Source organism: Meles meles, chromosome 5, assembly GCF_922984935.1.
Source record: "Meles meles chromosome 5, mMelMel3.1 paternal haplotype, whole genome shotgun sequence".
In the NCBI taxonomy this organism is placed as follows: Eukaryota; Metazoa; Chordata; class Mammalia; order Carnivora; family Mustelidae; genus Meles; species Meles meles.
In genome coordinates, this window is record NC_060070.1 from 126,723,726 (window position 1) to 126,742,204 (window position 18,479).

At 42.9% G+C, this 18,479-nt stretch overlaps 1 protein-coding gene across 3 annotated transcripts; it reads left to right on the plus strand.

Moving 5' to 3' along the window:
- Positions 1-594: 594 nt before the first annotated feature.
- Positions 595-18,110, plus strand: IRF4 (interferon regulatory factor 4). Of its 3 annotated transcripts, none has more exons than XM_046004320.1 (9): positions 595-642; positions 1,993-2,264; positions 3,747-3,933; positions 4,793-4,881; positions 5,595-5,739; positions 8,571-8,678; positions 11,063-11,416; positions 14,585-14,697; positions 16,599-18,110. In XM_046004320.1, the coding sequence occupies exons 2-9, from the start codon at positions 2,049-2,051 to the stop codon at positions 16,740-16,742; spliced, it is 1,356 nt and encodes a 451-aa protein (XP_045860276.1). In that variant the 5' UTR covers positions 595-642; positions 1,993-2,048; the 3' UTR covers positions 16,743-18,110. The 3 variants fall into 3 exon arrangements, with proteins under 3 accessions (XP_045860276.1, XP_045860277.1, XP_045860278.1); XM_046004321.1 differs by having other exon boundaries at positions 5,598-5,739; XM_046004322.1 differs by lacking the exon at positions 8,571-8,678.
- The last annotated feature ends 369 nt before the right edge of the window (positions 18,111-18,479 follow it).

The window sequence follows — 18,479 nt, forward strand, 5'->3', positions numbered from 1 at the left end:
AGGAGAGCAGGCTTTCAGCAACAGTTGTGATTCCAATAGCGACGCCACCCACCCACAATTCTACGATGTGGACAATTCTACGATGTGGACAATTCCTCCGTTTTTGGTTACATGCTCTTCAAGTGAAGTCCCCTGCACTCCAGATTCCCGCTCCTGCACGCCCCCACTTCCCGTCCTAACCACATCGCAGTTGTTTAGCTGTTATTAGTTATTATCAACCAGCCTCCCGTAGGACCTAGTGCTCAGACGAGGTCCCCATTTCGCGCCTTCCCCTTGGCAGGAAACCTCCCCACGTTAGGGTCCCCGAGGCCGCGCATGCCCGACTTGAGGTGCGCTTGCCCCGCGCAACGCGAGGTGGATCGCAGGGGGCTCCAGAGCCCCCGCCTGGCGGCAGCAGACCCCCCAACACTTGCTTCTTCTAGTCTTGGCCCCGGGACTCTCCCGCGGCGCCCCAGTCTCTGCTCACAGCGCCCCCACCCCGCTCCAACCCGGCAGGCGCTTTCTTACCCGCCCAGCCCCGCCCCAGGCTCCGCCCCAGCGGGCTTTTAAGCTTTATAAGTTCCTCTTTCCCACCTCCGATACTTAGTTTCACCAGTTGAACTTGGGACCCACTGCTGCCCTCAGCTCCGAGTTGGGGGCGAGGTAAGGCTTGGGGTCGGGAAGGAGAACGGAATGAGGCTGGCACTACAGAGAACCGGGAGCGCGAGACTAGAGGTCCCGGAGTCCGTCTCGAGGGCAGCTCGGGGCCCCCAGTTTAGGACCCGAGAGGGAGCATGCCCCTCGAAGGAGCCCCGATTACCACTACGTCTGCTTTGGGCCCCGGGACCTTTGTGTGGGCTCTGTAGAGGGCCACCCGGGAGAATGCCCAAGCATTGCCCTCACCACTTTGTGCTTCGGCCCCGCCCAGACCCGGGGGAGACCACGCGCTGGACGGGATGGGATAAAGAGGCTGTCAGGGCCCCAGGAGTGGCCAAGGGGGGGGGCATTCAAAGGACCTATACAGCACGGCAGGCTTTCTTGAGGAAGGACAGCCTCGTACTCCAGAGGCTTCAATCTGAGGCTCCTTATTCTGCTGCCTTAAGGGCCCAAACTTACCTTGGCCTCCGGCTCATTGCTCCCCGACTGGTGGTGGTGGAGGAGGAGCTCCAAATTTGGGCCACTTGGGACCCTGCGCTCCGCTGCTTCAACCGGTGCCCTCTGAGAACCTCCTGGTTCCCTCCCCGCCTCCGCTCTCTTCGCGCGGGCCTCCTGGGTCTGGCTGACACTCTGCGCGCCAGAATCTCCCGCTATTTGGCTGCGCTCCTTGCCTTCGGCCGGGTCTCAGCCGCGTGTTGCTCCCATTGCCCACTTAGTCCTTGCTAGCTGCTGAATGCTCGGGGATTCTCTTGGGGCAGAGAGAGCAGGTATGGGAGGAGAAGGCCCAGGCAGGAGTTGCTGGTGCTGAGCACCTGGAATGTCCAGAGAGCAGGCTTTCTTTCCCACGTGCGAGATTCTTGGCGCGCGGGGCCCATCAAAGGAGTGTGAACGGTGGAGTGGGCAAGAGTGGTAACTGACAATGAAGGGAGAATTGGACTGGCAATGGTTTGGGAATGGGCAAAGAAGAGCGGGAATTGAGTGAGCATGAAAACGGTGCCAGAGGGGTGGCGGCTGGATTTCGCAGTGTGCGCAAAGGAAAGACTTGTGTTGCCCGGGCAGGGTTTGGTCTGTGGGGTGTGTAACAAGAATGGAGAATCCAGAAGGTGGGGTAGCAGGATGAACTCCGCAAGAGGCACGCTTAGGAGACTGAGGACCGGGAATGCCAAGGGGATGAGACCGGGCCAAACTGAGAAGGTACTTTCTCTCAGGGGCCTTTGGTGACAAGGACTTTTACAGAGCGTTCCTAGCTATCTCGGAGATTCCAGGGCCTCGTGGTCATTGTCAGAAGGGTCTGAGAAGGTGCTCCGAGCTCTGTGCCTGGTTGGCTAATGGCTGACCCTCCTCTCTGCCTCGCAGAGTGAGTGCAGGAGGCGGATCCTGGGCGCGCGAGGGCGACAGTCGGAGTGCGGGGCATGAACCTGGAGGGCAGCGGCCGAGGAGGAGAGTTCGGCATGAGCTCGGTGAGCTGCGGCAATGGGAAACTCCGCCAGTGGCTGATCGACCAGATCGACAGCGGCAAGTACCCAGGACTGGTGTGGGAGAACGAGGAGAAGAGCATCTTCCGCATCCCCTGGAAGCACGCGGGCAAGCAAGACTACAACCGCGAGGAGGACGCCGCCCTCTTCAAGGTTACTAGCACGAGGGGAGACCAGCCAAGGTGGGGGGGGGAGGGAAGGCCCCAGAGAGCTGGGTGGATCCCCAACCGAGACTCGGTGGCGATCCCAGTCGGCGCCTGGCGGTTCTTAGAGGAGAGGAGACGGCGCGGGAAGGACGGGATGGGATGAGCCCCGCAGGGCGGGCGGTCCGGGAGCATCAGGTGGCAATGCGCAGAAGCTAGGAAAGAAGAGGAGAGGTTTCAACCTTTGTAGTGTTTTTAGAAACGGGGGACCAGGTACCAATCCTGAACGTGTGGCATGAGCAGTACCAAGGGAGTCCGATGGCTCTAGCAGCAGGGAAATAAATGTCTGGCGGCTCAGCCCCCGGGAGAGCAGCGCTGACTTGAGGGTTCCTGTTTGCATTTATGTGGGTTCCTCTGCCTCCATCGGAGCCTCTTTCTGTACTGTCAACATGTGTCTCTCTTTGTCTCCCAGATTCTTTTCTGTGATCACCCTTAGGTGTGCTTGAGTCTGTTTCTGTTTTCCTGTCCCTCTCACTAGTCTGTCTGTCTTTCTCTGTTTCACTGTTTTTCTCTGCAGGTCTTTCTCTCTGGGTATTTTTTTTTCTTAGTTCCCTCTCTGTCAGTCTCTCTCTCTTTCTAGCTCTCTTTGGTCCTTCCATGTGTGTTTCTATCTGTTTCTGTCTGATTCCCCCTTTCCAAGTCTCTAGACATTTTTCTCTAGGCGTGTGTGTGTGTGTGTGTGTGTGTGTGTGTGTGTGTGATGATTGTTTTCCCCTAGAGCAGTTTACCCAATGAACTGTGCCTTAGGACCCAGCCCCACCACCTGCAGGCAGAACAGGGGCAGGGGACTTCCTCTGGAATTTGTTCTCAGAGTATCTGACCATTCAGATGTACTCAATGTGTAGCAGCTCACCCCTAGTTCCAGGGGAACTCACTTCAGATACTGTGAGGTGAGAGGGTGTTATGGCCCCTTTCCAGGGACCCTTCACATCTCACCTACCTCTTTTTTTTTTTTTAATTTTTTTTTTTCTTTTTTACAGATAGAGAGAGAGAGAGAGAGAATGAGATTACAAGTAGGCAGAGCAGCAGCCAGAGAGGGGAGGAAGCAGGCTCCCTGCCAAGCAGAGAGCCCGATACGGGGCTCGATCCCAGAGACCCTGAGATCATGACCTGAGCTGAAGGCAGAGGCTTAACCCACTGAGCCACCCAGGCGCCCCTCACCTACCTCTTATAAATACCTAGAGAATGCTCAAACCGTTTGCCTTCAATTCAGCAAAGATAGAGTCCAAGGGGGAAAGTAGTTTACCTGGAGGAGACCTGATGTATTTCTGTCCCATGTTTCGAGCAACAGTAGAAATCTGAGGCAACTAAGCATTGTTCTTTCCTTTAGAAATATTATGCTCAGGTTCTTCTTTTTTTTTTTCTTTTTTTCCTTTTTTCTTTCTTAAGACCTGTGTTTTAACCTTTTCCCCCCCCTCTTCTTTCCCACAAGGCTTGGGCACTATTTAAAGGAAAGTTCCGAGAAGGCATAGATAAGCCAGACCCTCCTACCTGGAAGACACGTTTGCGGTGTGCTTTGAACAAGAGCAATGACTTTGAGGAACTTGTGGAGAGGAGCCAGCTGGACATCTCAGACCCATACAAAGTATACAGGATTGTTCCTGAGGGTGCAAAAAAAGGTAGGGCTTCCTGGATTGGGGTCACAGAATATAGGCAGCCTGACAATTTTCAGTTTTCAGGCCTTATTTAATTCTGAGGGTCTGTTTTTTTTTTCTTTCTTTCTTCTTTTATAGCCTTCCTTCCTCCTGCCTCATGTTCAAGCCCAAGAGGCTCTTTGCCCAAGTTCTCAGGGTCATAAATTGAAATTCTTGTGGTATTGGTACAGGTTGATTTCTCAGATTCTAACTCTCTACCTGTGGGTGTATGCACATGCATGTGTGTGCACATGTTTTTTAGTTAGTTCTATTGTTGTAAGATATGGGCCAGATTTTTCAAACAAAATATGGAGAACTCGTTCAGAGTTTTATCTTTACTTATCAGTGTTTCATGATTAACCATTCTGTAGAAAGGAAGTGTACATATATCCATAGATTGTTATTATTTATAGTAATAAAAATGTCAACTTTTTGAGTGTACTCTGGTCACCTGGGAGGCTTATTGAAATTCAGATCCTCTCTTTCCAACTTCCTGACCAGTGTGTCAGAGTAGAGCCCAAGAATCTTCATTTTAAGCAGTCCATACAGATGACTTCACTTGCGAAACATCTTGCTGGTGGGGCCCTTTATGTGACAAAGTGCATTCACACACAACATTTCATTCCCTTCTCTACCTGTCTTACATAGGTCAAACCTTGTAGAAATCAGTTTAATAATCTGAACAAGTAATTGCCCATGGGAATTACTAGAAAAGTACCTTATTTGTCAACACCATTATGCATTCTAGGAATTAAACTCTCAGGTGTTTTCTAAGATTTCACTTTTAGTTATGACAGTTCCTTTTTTTCACACTTTGCCATTTGCTTTTTGCCCAAACACATAGGAGCAAAGCAGCTCACCCTGGAGGACCCACAGATGACCATGAGCCACCCCTACACCATGACGACTCCTTATACCTCACTCCCAGCTCAGGTATGGTGGAGGACACAGGGCTTCTAGAAGGGAAGGCTGGGTATGGGTGAGGCCACATGAGCCAGCTAGAGCCACATGCCAGGAAAAATACACAAACAAAACAGCAGCACTTTGTTTTTGTTATTAGTCAATCAGCCAACCCAAATCCCCAATCATTGGATGAATGTCTCACTTTCTGCCTGGTGTTACTGTAGGTGTTGGTTTTAAGGAGTGGAGAAGTGGATGTGTCTGCCTGTTAGCATGGACCTATGCTACTAATTCTGAAATCTGGGAAACAGATCTTTTGTGGAAGATGAAAATTTTGAAAGTAGTGCTTTATCATGTGAAACCACAGGGCAGCTGATGTCTTCAGACTTTTCTCATGTGAATTACAGCTCTGTTTTATTCACTTTGGTGGGTAGAAGAAAGCAAATTTCCCTGCAGTACTTTTGGTGCCAGGTTTAACCATATGATGAAGCTTTACACAAATCATTACTTTATAACACTGTCTTCATTGTGCTTTTTGATTCTTTATGGCTACTTTCCACCTAGTGTGATGAGCTGTTCATTCCAAAATCTTTTGAGATGGTAAAATGATTTGGTTCGCAGCCAAATTAGAGATTCTGTGAGAAGTCTGACTATAAAAGAATCTGCCCCCCCTTTCCCAGTGCCAAGCACTGAACTTTGCTGAGCTGGTTGCCTTTCATCTCAGCTGCTCCCTCATATTCCTTTAGCAGGTTCATAACTACATGATGCCACCCCATGACCGAAGCTGGAGAGAGTATGTCCCTGATCAGCCCCACCCAGAAATCCCGTATCAATGTCCTGTGACGTTTGGATCCCGCAGCCACCACTGGCAAGGCCCGGCTTGTGAAAATGGTAAGGAGTGGAAGAGATTATGCTGAGTGAAATAATCAAGCAGAGAGAGTCAATTATCATATGGTTTCACTGACCTGTGGAGCATAAGGAATAACATGGAGGACATGGGGAAAAGGAGAAGACTAGTGAGTTGAGGGAAGTCGGAAGGGGAGACTGTGGACTCTGAGAAACAAACTGAGGGTTTTGGAGGGGATGGGGTAGGGGTTAGGTGAGCCTGGTGGTGGGTATTAAGGAGGGCGCGTATTACATGGAGCACTGGGTGTGGTGCATAAACAATCAATCTTGGAACACTGAAAAAATTAAATTAAATTAAATTTTAAAAAGAAAACGGTAAGGAGTTTGCTGGGGCTGGTTTTTAGACTTGTGGCTCACCCAACAGAACAAACCTGGCCAAAGGGCCCTGTTCTCTCCTGGATCTGTCCTTCTCAGAGCTGCTAGGAAAGACCTCATGTACAGTGAAGGAGAGAGTTAAAGTCCTCAGGGGAAGGATTCCAATGTTTACTGACACCTGGCCTACTTGTGCCAGGACCTATGCTGGGAACTGCCTTACATGAGATCTTATTTAAACATCACAGAAAAAGACACCTGGGTGGCTCAGACAGTTAAGTGTCTGCCTTTGGCTCAGGTTATGGTTCCCAGGATCCACCAGGGATCTTCCAAGGTCCTGGGATTGAGATCGGGCTCCCTGCTCAGTGGCGAGTTTGCTTCTCCCCATCCCTCTGCAACCCATCCCCCCACTCATGTGCTCTCTCTCTTGCTCTCTCTGTCTCAAGTAAATGAATTAAAATCTTTAAAAAAAATAAAAAATAAACACCACAGGAAAAAAAAATAAAGGAGACACTAATCTCAAAATAGGTAAATAAATAAAAATAATAAACATCACAGAGATCCATCCCAGGCAGCTAAAAACTGCCCCCCTCTTTTAAGGCAAATTCACAGAATGTAAGTAATGCTGCAAGTTACCCAGTGAAAGTGAGGGGCTGGAGTTCAACCTCAGATCTCTTTCATTTAAGACAGAGGGTCTCAGATGTCAAACTAGTTGGCCATATTTTTTTTTAATTATCGGTTTGACAGGTTAATATTTTTCATTTCCCTGAATAATCTTTGACAAAAAGTTATAGATTTTGTCAGTCTTCCCTCCTGAGTTGTCTCTTAATGTTGACAGGGCCAATAATCTCACTGGTCTGTTTCTTTCTATACATCTGCAAAATGGGCATACAGAGCTGTGCCCAAGCCTTTCCTCTATTGGGATGTCAGCAAATTATTGAGCTAGTGTATTTCTCTTAAACAGTAGCGTGTCCAGCAGGCACCTGGTTGTCTTAGTTGGTAGAGGATGCCACTCTTGATCTTGGGGTCATGAGTCTGAGCCCCACATGGGGGTAGAGTTTACTTTAAAAAAATAGTGTGCCTATCATAGTTATTTTTGGGATTAGAAGTGATAGTAAGAATGGAATGGATAAATACTAAGAAAACAGTCTCCATAAGGTGACTAGTGCTTGTTGGGGTCAAAAGAGCTTTGTTCACTCTGGATTAGATGTGGTCCCATGCTCATAGGAGTTTCCCAGACAGCAAAATGAGATCACTGAGTGGAAGCATTAATTAGCTAAGTGCAGAGAAGATTTCACACAGTGTATCGAATACAGGAAAACACAAACTTCTAGGACTTTTGAGTTAGATATTTATATAGATATCCTGAGATGGGTCAAGACTCAGATCCTTCAGTATTTCTAGGAATATTTGGTTCTTCACTATTTGGTCAGTTCCTGTTTTTCTAATCATGTTCAGGTCACTTTTGGCTTTATGGGATTGATGAAGTATACTATCATTTAAAATTTATTTTTAGTGGCATGTTTACAAAAAAGCTCAGAATTTGATTTTATTAGCTTTTCAAGAGTGATTTGCAACGAAGTTTGCTTTCTATTCCATAGTGGAGGAGTTAGCTAACATTAAACTGGTGTTTCTGAAATTCAGACTTGAGTCTAATGCATCAGGCTCTATGGAACTAAACCTTATTAACAAGGCAATGCCTCAAACTGTACAAAAATATGGAATAGGTAGATATATTTTGAAGCATAGTTGGCATTAAATGAAGAATCACCAAAATTATGTTCTATCACATATTCTTTCTCTATTACTGTTGTAATAACTGTGATACACAACTATTATGCTGCCAAGACCTATGGTTCAATTTTCTTCCTGAAGCCAGAAACAGAAAGCTAAATAAATGTGTACTAAACAATTTGTAAGTTTTTAACTGGACTCTTTGGCATCAGAACTCAGGTAGACCTGAGGTCTACTGTGAACTTGCGGAGTGAACAAGGATGACTCTCTCTGAGCCTAAGTTATCCTGTTTATCAGATAACATGGAGGGATGTGGCTCAAAGTTGCTCAAACTTTCAATTAAAGATAAGTTCTGGAAATATAAACACAACATGGTGACTATAGTTAGCAATACTCTATTGTATTTAAAACTGCTAAGAGAGTAGATCTAAATATTCCCACTATATAGCACACACACACACACACACACACAATGGTAATTATGTAAGGTGATTAAGCTGTTAACTAACTTAAAAAAAGAAAGAAAATTATAGAGGGACTGTTCCAAGTTTCCTTCCAAAGCTATGAAAAGTCTCCTTCCTCTTTCAATCTTGTTTTTTATGATTGGACTTCAACTTGTCTTTGTCACTTGAGAATGTCACTGGTCAGTTCTAGAGGGCACTTGGCCCCGCCCTCCCAGGGTTGGTGCACCCCCAGGGAGAGGAGACCTTCCTATGCGTCGTGGGACTGACTCTGTTTAGACATCATCTGATTCTTATTTACAAATGCAGGTTGCCAGGTGACAGGAACCTTTTATGCTTGTGCCCCGCCTGAGTCCCAGGCCCCTGGAATCCCCATAGAGCCAAGCATAAGGTCTGCTGAAGCCTTGGCGCTCTCAGGTGAGTGCAGTGTTCCCTTCAAGAGGCCCCCCACAGGAGGCTGGCTTCTGCTGTGGATCAGCCCTCACCTTTGGGTATATTTGATTGGGAAGGGGGCTATTTCTGAGCAAAGACCATGCACACTGACTTTCTTCCATCTGGGGACTAGAGTGGGTATCGACATAATCTGACGCCCAACTTCCATCAATGAGGAACATCATTAGAAAATTTAGCACTAGAAGCTAGCTTTTGATTCTGATGCCAATTCTAAATGCTGGTTTAACTGAGTCATTTTAAGGTTTCCACTGACATTTATCTGAATTTCCAAGAATGTGAACACCTCAGCTTTATATACCAGAGATCCACCCCCCTTCAGCCAACATCCTCACAATGTAGCATAATTTCTTAGAAGAATATGCAGAGGTTTCTCATTTTAAAAAGCCGATCATCCTTCCAGGTTTAGCTACAAATAGTTCTTCCTCTCTGGCATCCTGGGAACATGAGTTCTGACTCCTTTCTCTTTATCACATTCATATGCCTAAAAGTTGTGAGCCTTGCAGTCAGTCTTCCTCTGAAATTTGATGGGTTTTGCAAAAAAATTGGATTAGAGCTGATTTTTAAAGTTTCATTTCTAAAAGAATCTCTGCAAGCTCAAAGATCTTACCTGTTTTAAGGAAGGCACCTCAAGGTTTACTAAGCATATGTGGTGTGTATATAGTTATTTTTTAGATAGTATTTTGAGTTGTTTTAAGATGAGATTTGTAATTACATTAAAAATGAATACCTTAAGTTAGCCTCAGAATTCTCACCTTGCCCCTTGGGCTTTTTAAAAATCAATGATAGAAAAGTATGAAGTAAATTCTGAAGGTTTCAGAAAGCTGTGGGTACCTTTCTTGCTTCCAGGTTCACCATTTCTTTTCAGTTCTGAAGTTCTGAATGAGGCTGCTGCCTTTCTTCTTAGATGCTCCTAAATGATGGAAGGGAGATGTTTTGAGATGGAAATCTCATGCTTAATTTTAGAAACTTTCTAACCCTTCTCTTAAGCACTGAAGACCTATGTGGGTGCCTGGAAAGTAGGAAATAAACAGCTATCATGACCTCATGATTTCTGATGACATTAAATGAAATGAAACCTGCCCTGTAAGTCACCTCAAATGGCCAACACTCACTATCATCAAAGTATACTGTCTGTGTTCGCTCTCCACTAGTGTGTTTACAGCAGCAGAAACTGAAGTGGAGAATTGAGATAGTGATGTGGATTAAGTCTCAAAACCTGCCATTGAGGAATAAGAGGGTTTTGTGGGTTTCTTTTTTTGGTGTGCATAATGCAAATTAATTATCGACCTTGAGCATATTTGTTGGAGAACTGTAATTCCCATTTATTTTTAAATCCCATACAGTTATGGGTGGGTAACTATTGCCTATACATGAAGCCCTTTTGCATTTCAGGTAAGGGACCCTTTGCAAACCTAGCTTTGTTGTCCTTTCAGTTTGTGGGTCCTATTCTGAAGAAAAATTTCACAAGTGAACTCATCTTGTTAAATGTTTTAAAAAGCACAGTTATTTTCAAGGCAGAATTTGAAAGCCTAGTGGGACTTTAGCCTTAGAACATTTTTTTCATTGATTCTTTTCTTTCTACTTGAATTAATTGTATTACACAAGTAGTACATACATACACAGCATAAAAACTAATGTGACAATCAGAAAAGAAAAGATGGAAAATAAAACATCATATTCCTACCACACAGACATCACCACTGTGCACTTGTATGTATAATTTTTTTTTTTAATGTAAGTGACATCTTACTGATATTTTAGGGTAGTTTCTTAGGTAAGCGTTTTTGTTAATTTTTTGAAACACCATTATATTCTTTTTACTAATAGAAATTAGACTTAGGGTTTACTTCCTCCAAAATAAAAACTGATTTTCATGCTTAAAGATGAATTTTGTTCAGTGGTACATGACTTATTATTTTAGACATAATTGTTGTCATCACCACAATCATCATCACCAAAACAATGACACAGAAGGTTCTTAACCAGTGGTGCTCTCTAATACGAATCAAATATATTGTGCAGAAAATTAATTGTAAGGTGTGATCCCCCTACACAAAAAAAATGTATGGTCACACAAATTTGGAAAATGCTGAGTTAGACAACATTAAATAAATTTCTTGCATGATTTCCTTAATATCTTTTACCGTCTGTGACTCCCAGAGGGAGATGGGGGTGTGCAGCATTTCCTACACTTCCTTGACCCTGGAACTTTCTGCTTTTAATGGAGTATCCTGAGAGACCAGTGTCCCATCAAATACACATGTTGTGGTTGAATAGCTTGGCATCCTGATGTATATCCAATGCTCCTTGGTCCCTTAGCACTGACCTTGAAATCTCTGTGTTTACAGACTGTCGACTCCACATTTGCTTGTACTACCGGGAGATCCTGGTGAAAGAGCTGACCACATCTAGCCCAGAAGGCTGTCGGATCTCCCATGGGCATACCTACGATGCCAGTAACCTGGACCAGGTCCTTTTCCCCTACCCAGAAGACAATGGCCAGAGGAAAAACATCGAGAAACTTCTGAGCCACCTGGAAAGGGGTGTGGTCCTCTGGATGGCCCCGGACGGTCTTTATGCCAAAAGACTGTGCCAGAGCAGGATCTACTGGGATGGGCCACTGGCACTCTGCAGTGACCGACCCAATAAACTGGAGAGGGACCAGACCTGCAAGCTCTTTGACACACAGCAGTTTTTAGCAGGTAATGCACCAAATGATCTCTTAGAAAGGAGCATCCCACACCTGTGAGCCTAAGAGACAGAATGGAGAGGGTGACACTGTGCCTGCCACAGTGGTCCAAACAGAAGGTCACTCCCATCCCAGACAGAGGTCTTCCTTCTATTAACCCCTGAGCCAACCTGGCATGATCTGAGAATAGGTTTCTTGTTTGTTCATCTCTCACCTCTGCCTCTGCCACCTGGTCCTCTGCATCAACAAAGGGGTGTAAAGAGGAGAGAGATTGGTCAAGGGGATTGTGGTTCAGGCTGATATCTTGAAATTTGGTATTCACCAAATGGTCACAGAATAAAAAGGTTCACACTTTATTGGCAGTATGATCTCAGCAAACATGTCTGCTGATAGTTCAGCTTTTTTAGGGTACCTAGGAAAATCATAAAGGTTAGGAGTGTATTGTTAACTTTCTTGGTTATGTGATGTGTTACCCCTATGCATATGCCCTCCAGCAGGTGGGACTAAGTATAGAGTATGTGGAACCGATTTTGCAAAGGGGAAATTTTTGAGAAAGCTCTGAGTTATCTCTATGATGTATTTCAAATAATATTTTCTAAAACCAGTAAGTTTTGTTTTTCTAGTTTGATTTCATGACAATTAAATTAGACTGGCTTTTGTGAAACCACTGGCCACAGTATTGTTGCAGCTTCATCCAGAATATTAATTTAGCTATCTATATTGATGATGCCTCTTTGGAGGGAGAAAGCTGTTCTGTCAGCTAACTGCCAACTCTTTCTGTCCCTTATTCTGTACCTTATCCTTAAGCTATTCTTTATAAGTGCCCCTTCAGTAACACCCTATGTCTTTGGGTTTTCATGTGCCTCTCCTTTCCCTGAATATGCTTCCTGATTTAGTTTATTTAAACTAAAAATATGAAGCATCTATGTGCTTTGACATTGTTGACATTTGCTTAGCCTTTTGGGTTTAAGTTGCCCAAATTCATGTGGGCACATCCAAATTCTCTTTTGATGCCCCAAAACAAATATGTCCCTACATGACTAACCCTTGATTAAATGTATAACAAGAGGAAGGCGGAGCACCAGGGAGAGAAAGGCAATTGGGCCTGAAGACCCCTTTCTCCCTCTGAGCTGCAAAACTGCCTCCAAATCTGTGCCACGACTGTTTTGTCCATGCTGGGGTCCAGTATGGCAGTCATGGTGGGAACCCAAGGAAGAGTCTCAGGAACTACTGAGGGACAGCTTGTCTGCACCTCTTAAATAGGCAAAAGGGTCTGAAAGAGTAAATGCGGGGGTGGGGGGGTTGATTGGATCAGCTCAGAGACTGTGAATCTTGGTCTCTTTGGATTCAGAGCCGCAGGGCTAGGGCTTTAGTTAAGGTATCTGAGAGGAATGACACTTGCTTCTGTGAGTTTTTCTCACCATGTATGTTTTAGGAATTTCAAATCCTACCATTCTAAGTAAGCTATAAGTACACTTTGAGTCACAGTCACTGAGAGCAGGATACAGGCCAGAAGCAGAAAGGCATGATGCACAAGCTGTGAACATCTGTAGGTTGTGAATTCACTTGCCTAGAATTTAATATTTATCTTTGAGCAAGAGTTGTTTTTTTTCTTCCTCTGTAATCATGTGCTGTGCTTTTTGCTCATTGCCACCTCTTATCTTGAAGTACTCACTGAGGTTCAAGGAGGAACCTGTGAACTTAAAAATTGCTGCTGTGTAGACCAGCTTCTGCATAATCAAGGATTCCCACAGAATGTTCTCATGTTATCAAGCATTTGAGACATGACTTTTTAGGAGAATTGTGCCAACTCGCCACTCTGATTAGCTTGTGTAGGTGTAGTCTCAGACCTCAGTAGTGTGAACGCCTTTTACACATTCTGACTGAGTCAGTTAGGTTTGATTTGAATTCTGGAAGGAAAAAAAAGAAGCAGGAAGTCAAACAGTCCAGTGAGTTAGTTAGAAACTTTTCTTCGGTTGAAGAGAACAGTGAAGATCTTTGATATCTCCCCATTCAGGATTTGCAAACTACTAGGGACAGCCCCTAAAGGCAAAGCCCAAGGGTGCATATCTGATCGAGATGCATGTGCATACTGTTCTGCAGAAGTTGTAGCAACAACCATGTGTGTTTCTCTTGGGACACGACATTTAAACTCTGGTGGAAAGAGAAGAATAGGAGCAGCTAAGAGGCTTAAGACTCATCTTGAATATGGGCAAAGCAACATGGATCAATGTCAGGGATTGCACATGTGTCTTTCCAACAGTCTTTGTTCTGCATCCTTAGAGTAGGAGTGGTGTCTTCAGGATATACATATCCACAAAAGTGGGGCCCTTAGTGTCTCATCACTACATTTTTCATTTCAAATCTGTCCCAGAAGATGGGCAAGAAGTCAGCTCAAAGTCCCACAGTTTAGGCTTAGTGCCAAGGAGGAGACTGCTGCCCATCACTGGTGCTCAGTCCCCAAGATAACAGTAAAGCATTTTCAGAGATGCCTGGATCATGGAGAGGTCCTGAGTGGCATAGCTATTGGATTATGAGGGCTCAGCAGTTTTTAGATGATATTTTTATCATCTAAAGTAATCAGAAAATTTTTATTTTTAAAATAAATACAACTTCTCCTTTGTATAAATTATTCTTTTGCCTCAACATGGCTACATTTCTTTTCCTTTTTCTTCATCCTTCACTCCTTTCTGCTACCCTTTGCACTCTCATGGGTCCAGTGCTGCAAATGAAGGTTTCTTAATCTGCAGGCCATATTTCCCTTAAAGAATCAAGTGAGGGGCTCCTGGGTGGCTCAGTTGGTTAAGCTTCTGCCTTCAATTTGGGTTCCAGGATTGAGCCCTGTGTCAGCCTCCCTGCTTAGCGGGGAGCCTGCTTCTCCTTCTCCTTCTCCCTGCTCGAGCTTTCTCTCTCTCTCTCTCTCAAATAAATACATAAAATTTAAGGAAAAAAAAAAGAATCAAGTGAAACCTGGAGCTCTCTCAGGAAAAGCACACCTATGAACACATACATGCAATTCCATATCGGGTCTATAAATTATGAACCCAACTTAGAGAAATAAAAAATACTCACTCCTATTTTAGTTTTGCTTCGTCTTTAACCTGGCATGTTCAATGATGGTTTCTGATCAGTTTTTTTGTTTGTTTGTTTTTTGTTTTGTTTTTTTCTGGGGCTTCTCCAGAGTTGCAAGCTTTCGCTCACCATGGCCGTCCTCTGCCAAGATTCCAGGTAACTCTGTGCTTCGGAGAAGAGTTTCCAGATCCTCAGAGGCAAAGGAAGCTCATCACTGCTCACGTGGGTATTTAGTCACATTCAAATGATTAGCTTTCCCTGTTTTTCAACAAAGGCAGTGTCCCAGTTAGAAAAATCTCAAATGAAAACTATATGTCAAGTGACAGGAAAATTGTGAGGGAAAAAGCATGGCCCAGTGAATGGTGCAGGAAGCACAGCCCAGGGAACCACATGTTTTTCCCAGCCCTAGAGGTTTACTCATCACAAACCTGCAACCATGGGTTTCCTTCTTCCGATCTTGTATCAAGATATTGTTCTATTCCCATTTTATGAGGATTTAAAAGGACTAGTGATAAAAAGTTTCCCTTTAAAATTCTCCATGTTTAATATTGTTTTTAAAATGCTGTCTAGCTGATCTTCACTTGATGGAGAAGCTTTTCCCAAATGGGAAGCTGTCCATTGACTTACATATTTTGCAGTCTCTTCCAATTTTTTCCAAATCCTCTTTTATTTCTGGATTTTTAGAAATTATTTAACTAATGGAAACCAAGAGTCCTATATTATTTGGAGGAGGCTAACTCTGTCAACGAATTTAAGTAGATCAGTGTTCTCTAGCAGAGTTTATAATAGGGTCATTTGGAATAAATTTGTCATAAAAAACAGAGTTTTGAATACACAAGATTTTAAATTTGAAAACTTTACATTGCTACATACCTTCAAGAATTATTAATGAGACAATAAGCAGTAACAGATAAAAAATATATATATATACACCCAATAATAGAAACATTCAGGCCATATTTTAGTACCCATAATGTTTTTTTAGTGACAACTGAAATAAAACAGTATCTAATTTTAAACACTCAGTACCCCCTCTTGATTGTAAAATCAAAACCAACCAACCAACCAACCAACAAAAATATAGTCTTGTAGACTTTAGAGCTGTTTCATGAATTATCTCTAATAATTGATATAATAATTGATATCTTATTAACAGCTAGGGTTATTAAATGACTAAGTAAACTTGGTATTGATAAATAATGTTTCAAAACCTGGTGAAAACCTCCTAAATCAGTCTGATTTTAAGGGTTTTTTGGGTGCACTAGACCTCCACTGGGTTAGGCAGCTATGTGTTCCTCGAGCAAGGGTCCCTGGAATTGAGTTGTCTGGGATGGAAAAGAAAAATGGGTATGTATACACCCAAGAGTTCCTACTTCTTTTTATTATGGATTTAATTTATTTCAAGTATTTCATATGAATTATGCTTTAAGTTTCTATATATCAAATAACAGTGGCTCAGTTTAGTAGTAGAATTGATTAAGTATTGATTAAGAATGAAAAAAGTATTCAGTTTTCTTAGATGCTGTAAATTAAGCAAAATTCTGAAAACTGAATTGTTTTAGTGAATATGAACACATAAATCACCAAACTAAAAGAATTAACCTCTTTCCCCATAATAACAGTGTTTTGTTTGTATAGATTTTGCTCCTTTCTTTTTCTTTATCTTATACAGATTATCTAAGTCATCTAAGAATTGTAAATTGTTCAGAATTTATACCCTCATCCTTGTCAAACTGTGGTCATGGAAAAATTTATTGGCCTAAATTATTCTGAGTTAGCTCAAACTTCATTAATCATCTCAAACTTCCTTTTAATTTTGTCATTTTACCTGCTTTGCTTATGCTTAGTTAAACATAAGTTTTAAGCAAAGCTATTAATTTGAAAGTACCACCTTTGACTTTAACTAGAGTAAAAACTCAGAATTAAGTAGCATCTATTTATAGGTTATGGTATATGTAAGGGTTAACAAAATATTACTTCTTCAGAATGTTTTGATTTGTGTAGCCCGAATTTTGGATTCAACTTTACCTTATCTTTAGATACTGAGTTATTTAACGATGAGCCAATTACAGGATGTTAAAAAGAATATTTCAATAATATCTTTTTAAAATCTCTTATTAAAGGTCGAACCTCTACTAGCCAGACAACTATATTATTTTGCTCAACAAAACAGTGGACATTTCCTGAGGGGCTATGATTTACCTGAACACATTAACAGTCCAGAGGATTATCACAGATCTATTCGCCACTCCTCCATTCAAGAATGAAAATGTCAAGACAAGTGATTTTGTTTCATTGTAAATATCTGACTTTGACAGGAAAAGCTGATTGAAATCCCTTTTTCTTTTGAGAAACTTGGAAATTGGGGCTTCAATTCAACACTTGAGGAGAACCTCAGCAAGAATGGGTGTAAAAAGGCCAGCTCCATCTAATTGACAGATGAGCTCATGCAAAAAGGAAGAACGGTTTTCAGGGTCTTCCATAGACTGCCATCTTTGATGATTACTGTGAAAATTGACCAAAGGATGTGTTTACATTTACTTAAATGCTATCTTTAATTTGATGTGGATTATTTTTTGCTTGAAAACTGAGAAAACTTGTGTTTCAGTATTGACCACTAACTAGATGGATAAAAGCACGTAAGTGTTGTACTATTTCTCAGGGAAATAATATCAAAATTTGAAGTGACTCTGCCCACAAAAGAAATGTATTAATGCACATAGACGATGTTCCTCTTGTAGAAAATGCTTGCTGTTAGGAAGAGAATCTTTGACTGAGGTTGGACCACAGTGCCTCCAGCTTTGGGGTGGCTGATCATCACCCCCTGGCCTGGGACTCACCCCAGCATGGACCTCCCTGCCCTGACTGTCACTGCCCCCCATTTGCTCTCTCTCCTTGGGTGCCCCTGGGACCCAGTTGTATTTTCTGGAGCCAAAAAGCATTAGGGCTACCCTTGATAGTGTATTTTTGACAGTTCTACAATCTTGTAATGACTACTTAAGATATTTTTTGTTTTTCTTTCTGTTTCTCATTTTGTAGAAATTATTGCTAAAGTTTTTTCTCAAAAAAGAAAAAAAAGATCAACAATCCAAGTACTAAAGATATATTTTTGAAACTCGGTGACATTTGCCCTCTTACCCTGTTTGTTTTGTTTGGCTATCAGTTAGTTATCCATGACAACACTAAAGAGGAGGAGCAGATGCTTTTCAATTTGGTGAACTCTGTTAGGAAAGATGATGACAGGATTTCACTGATTGCATAACTGCAGACTCAGTGAGCTGTTTTTGCTTATTTTGTATATTATGTGGCTTCCTCATGCCAATATGGTTTGACAGGGCCCTAAAATTACTGGGCTTTTTCCAAATACATCTTTTTATAGAATCACTAAGATCTCCACATGCTTAAGTAAACCCAATCACTTCCTTGTTGATTGTTTTGGAAAAGTACAGATGTTGAGACAGAAGCTGGCAACTGATATTTTTATCATACTACCAAAAAACTGCTATTACTTTCAGGCACAGCAAAAGACTTAGTAGTTCTTAAATATATGCCACTCTTCTTCTTTTTTTTTAATTTGTTTATTTACAGCATAACAGTGTTCATTGTTTTGGCATCACACCCAGTGCTCCATGCAGTACGTGCCCTCCCTATTACCCACCACCTGATTCCTCAACCTCCCACCCCCCCCGCCCCTTCAAAACCCTCTGGTTGTTTTTCAGAGTCCATAGTCTCTCATGGTTCATCTCCCCTTCCAGTTTCCCTCAACTCCCTCTCCTCTCCATCTCCCCATGTCCTCCATGTTCTTTGTTATGCTCCACAAATAAGTGAGACCCTATGATACTTTATTCTCTCTGCTTGACTTATTTCGTTCAGCATAATCTCTTCCAGTCCTGTCCATGTTGCTACAAAAGTTGGGTATTCATCCTTTCTGATGGAGGCATAATACTCCATTGTGTATATGGACCACATCTTCCTTATCCATTCATCCGTTGAAGGGCGTCTTG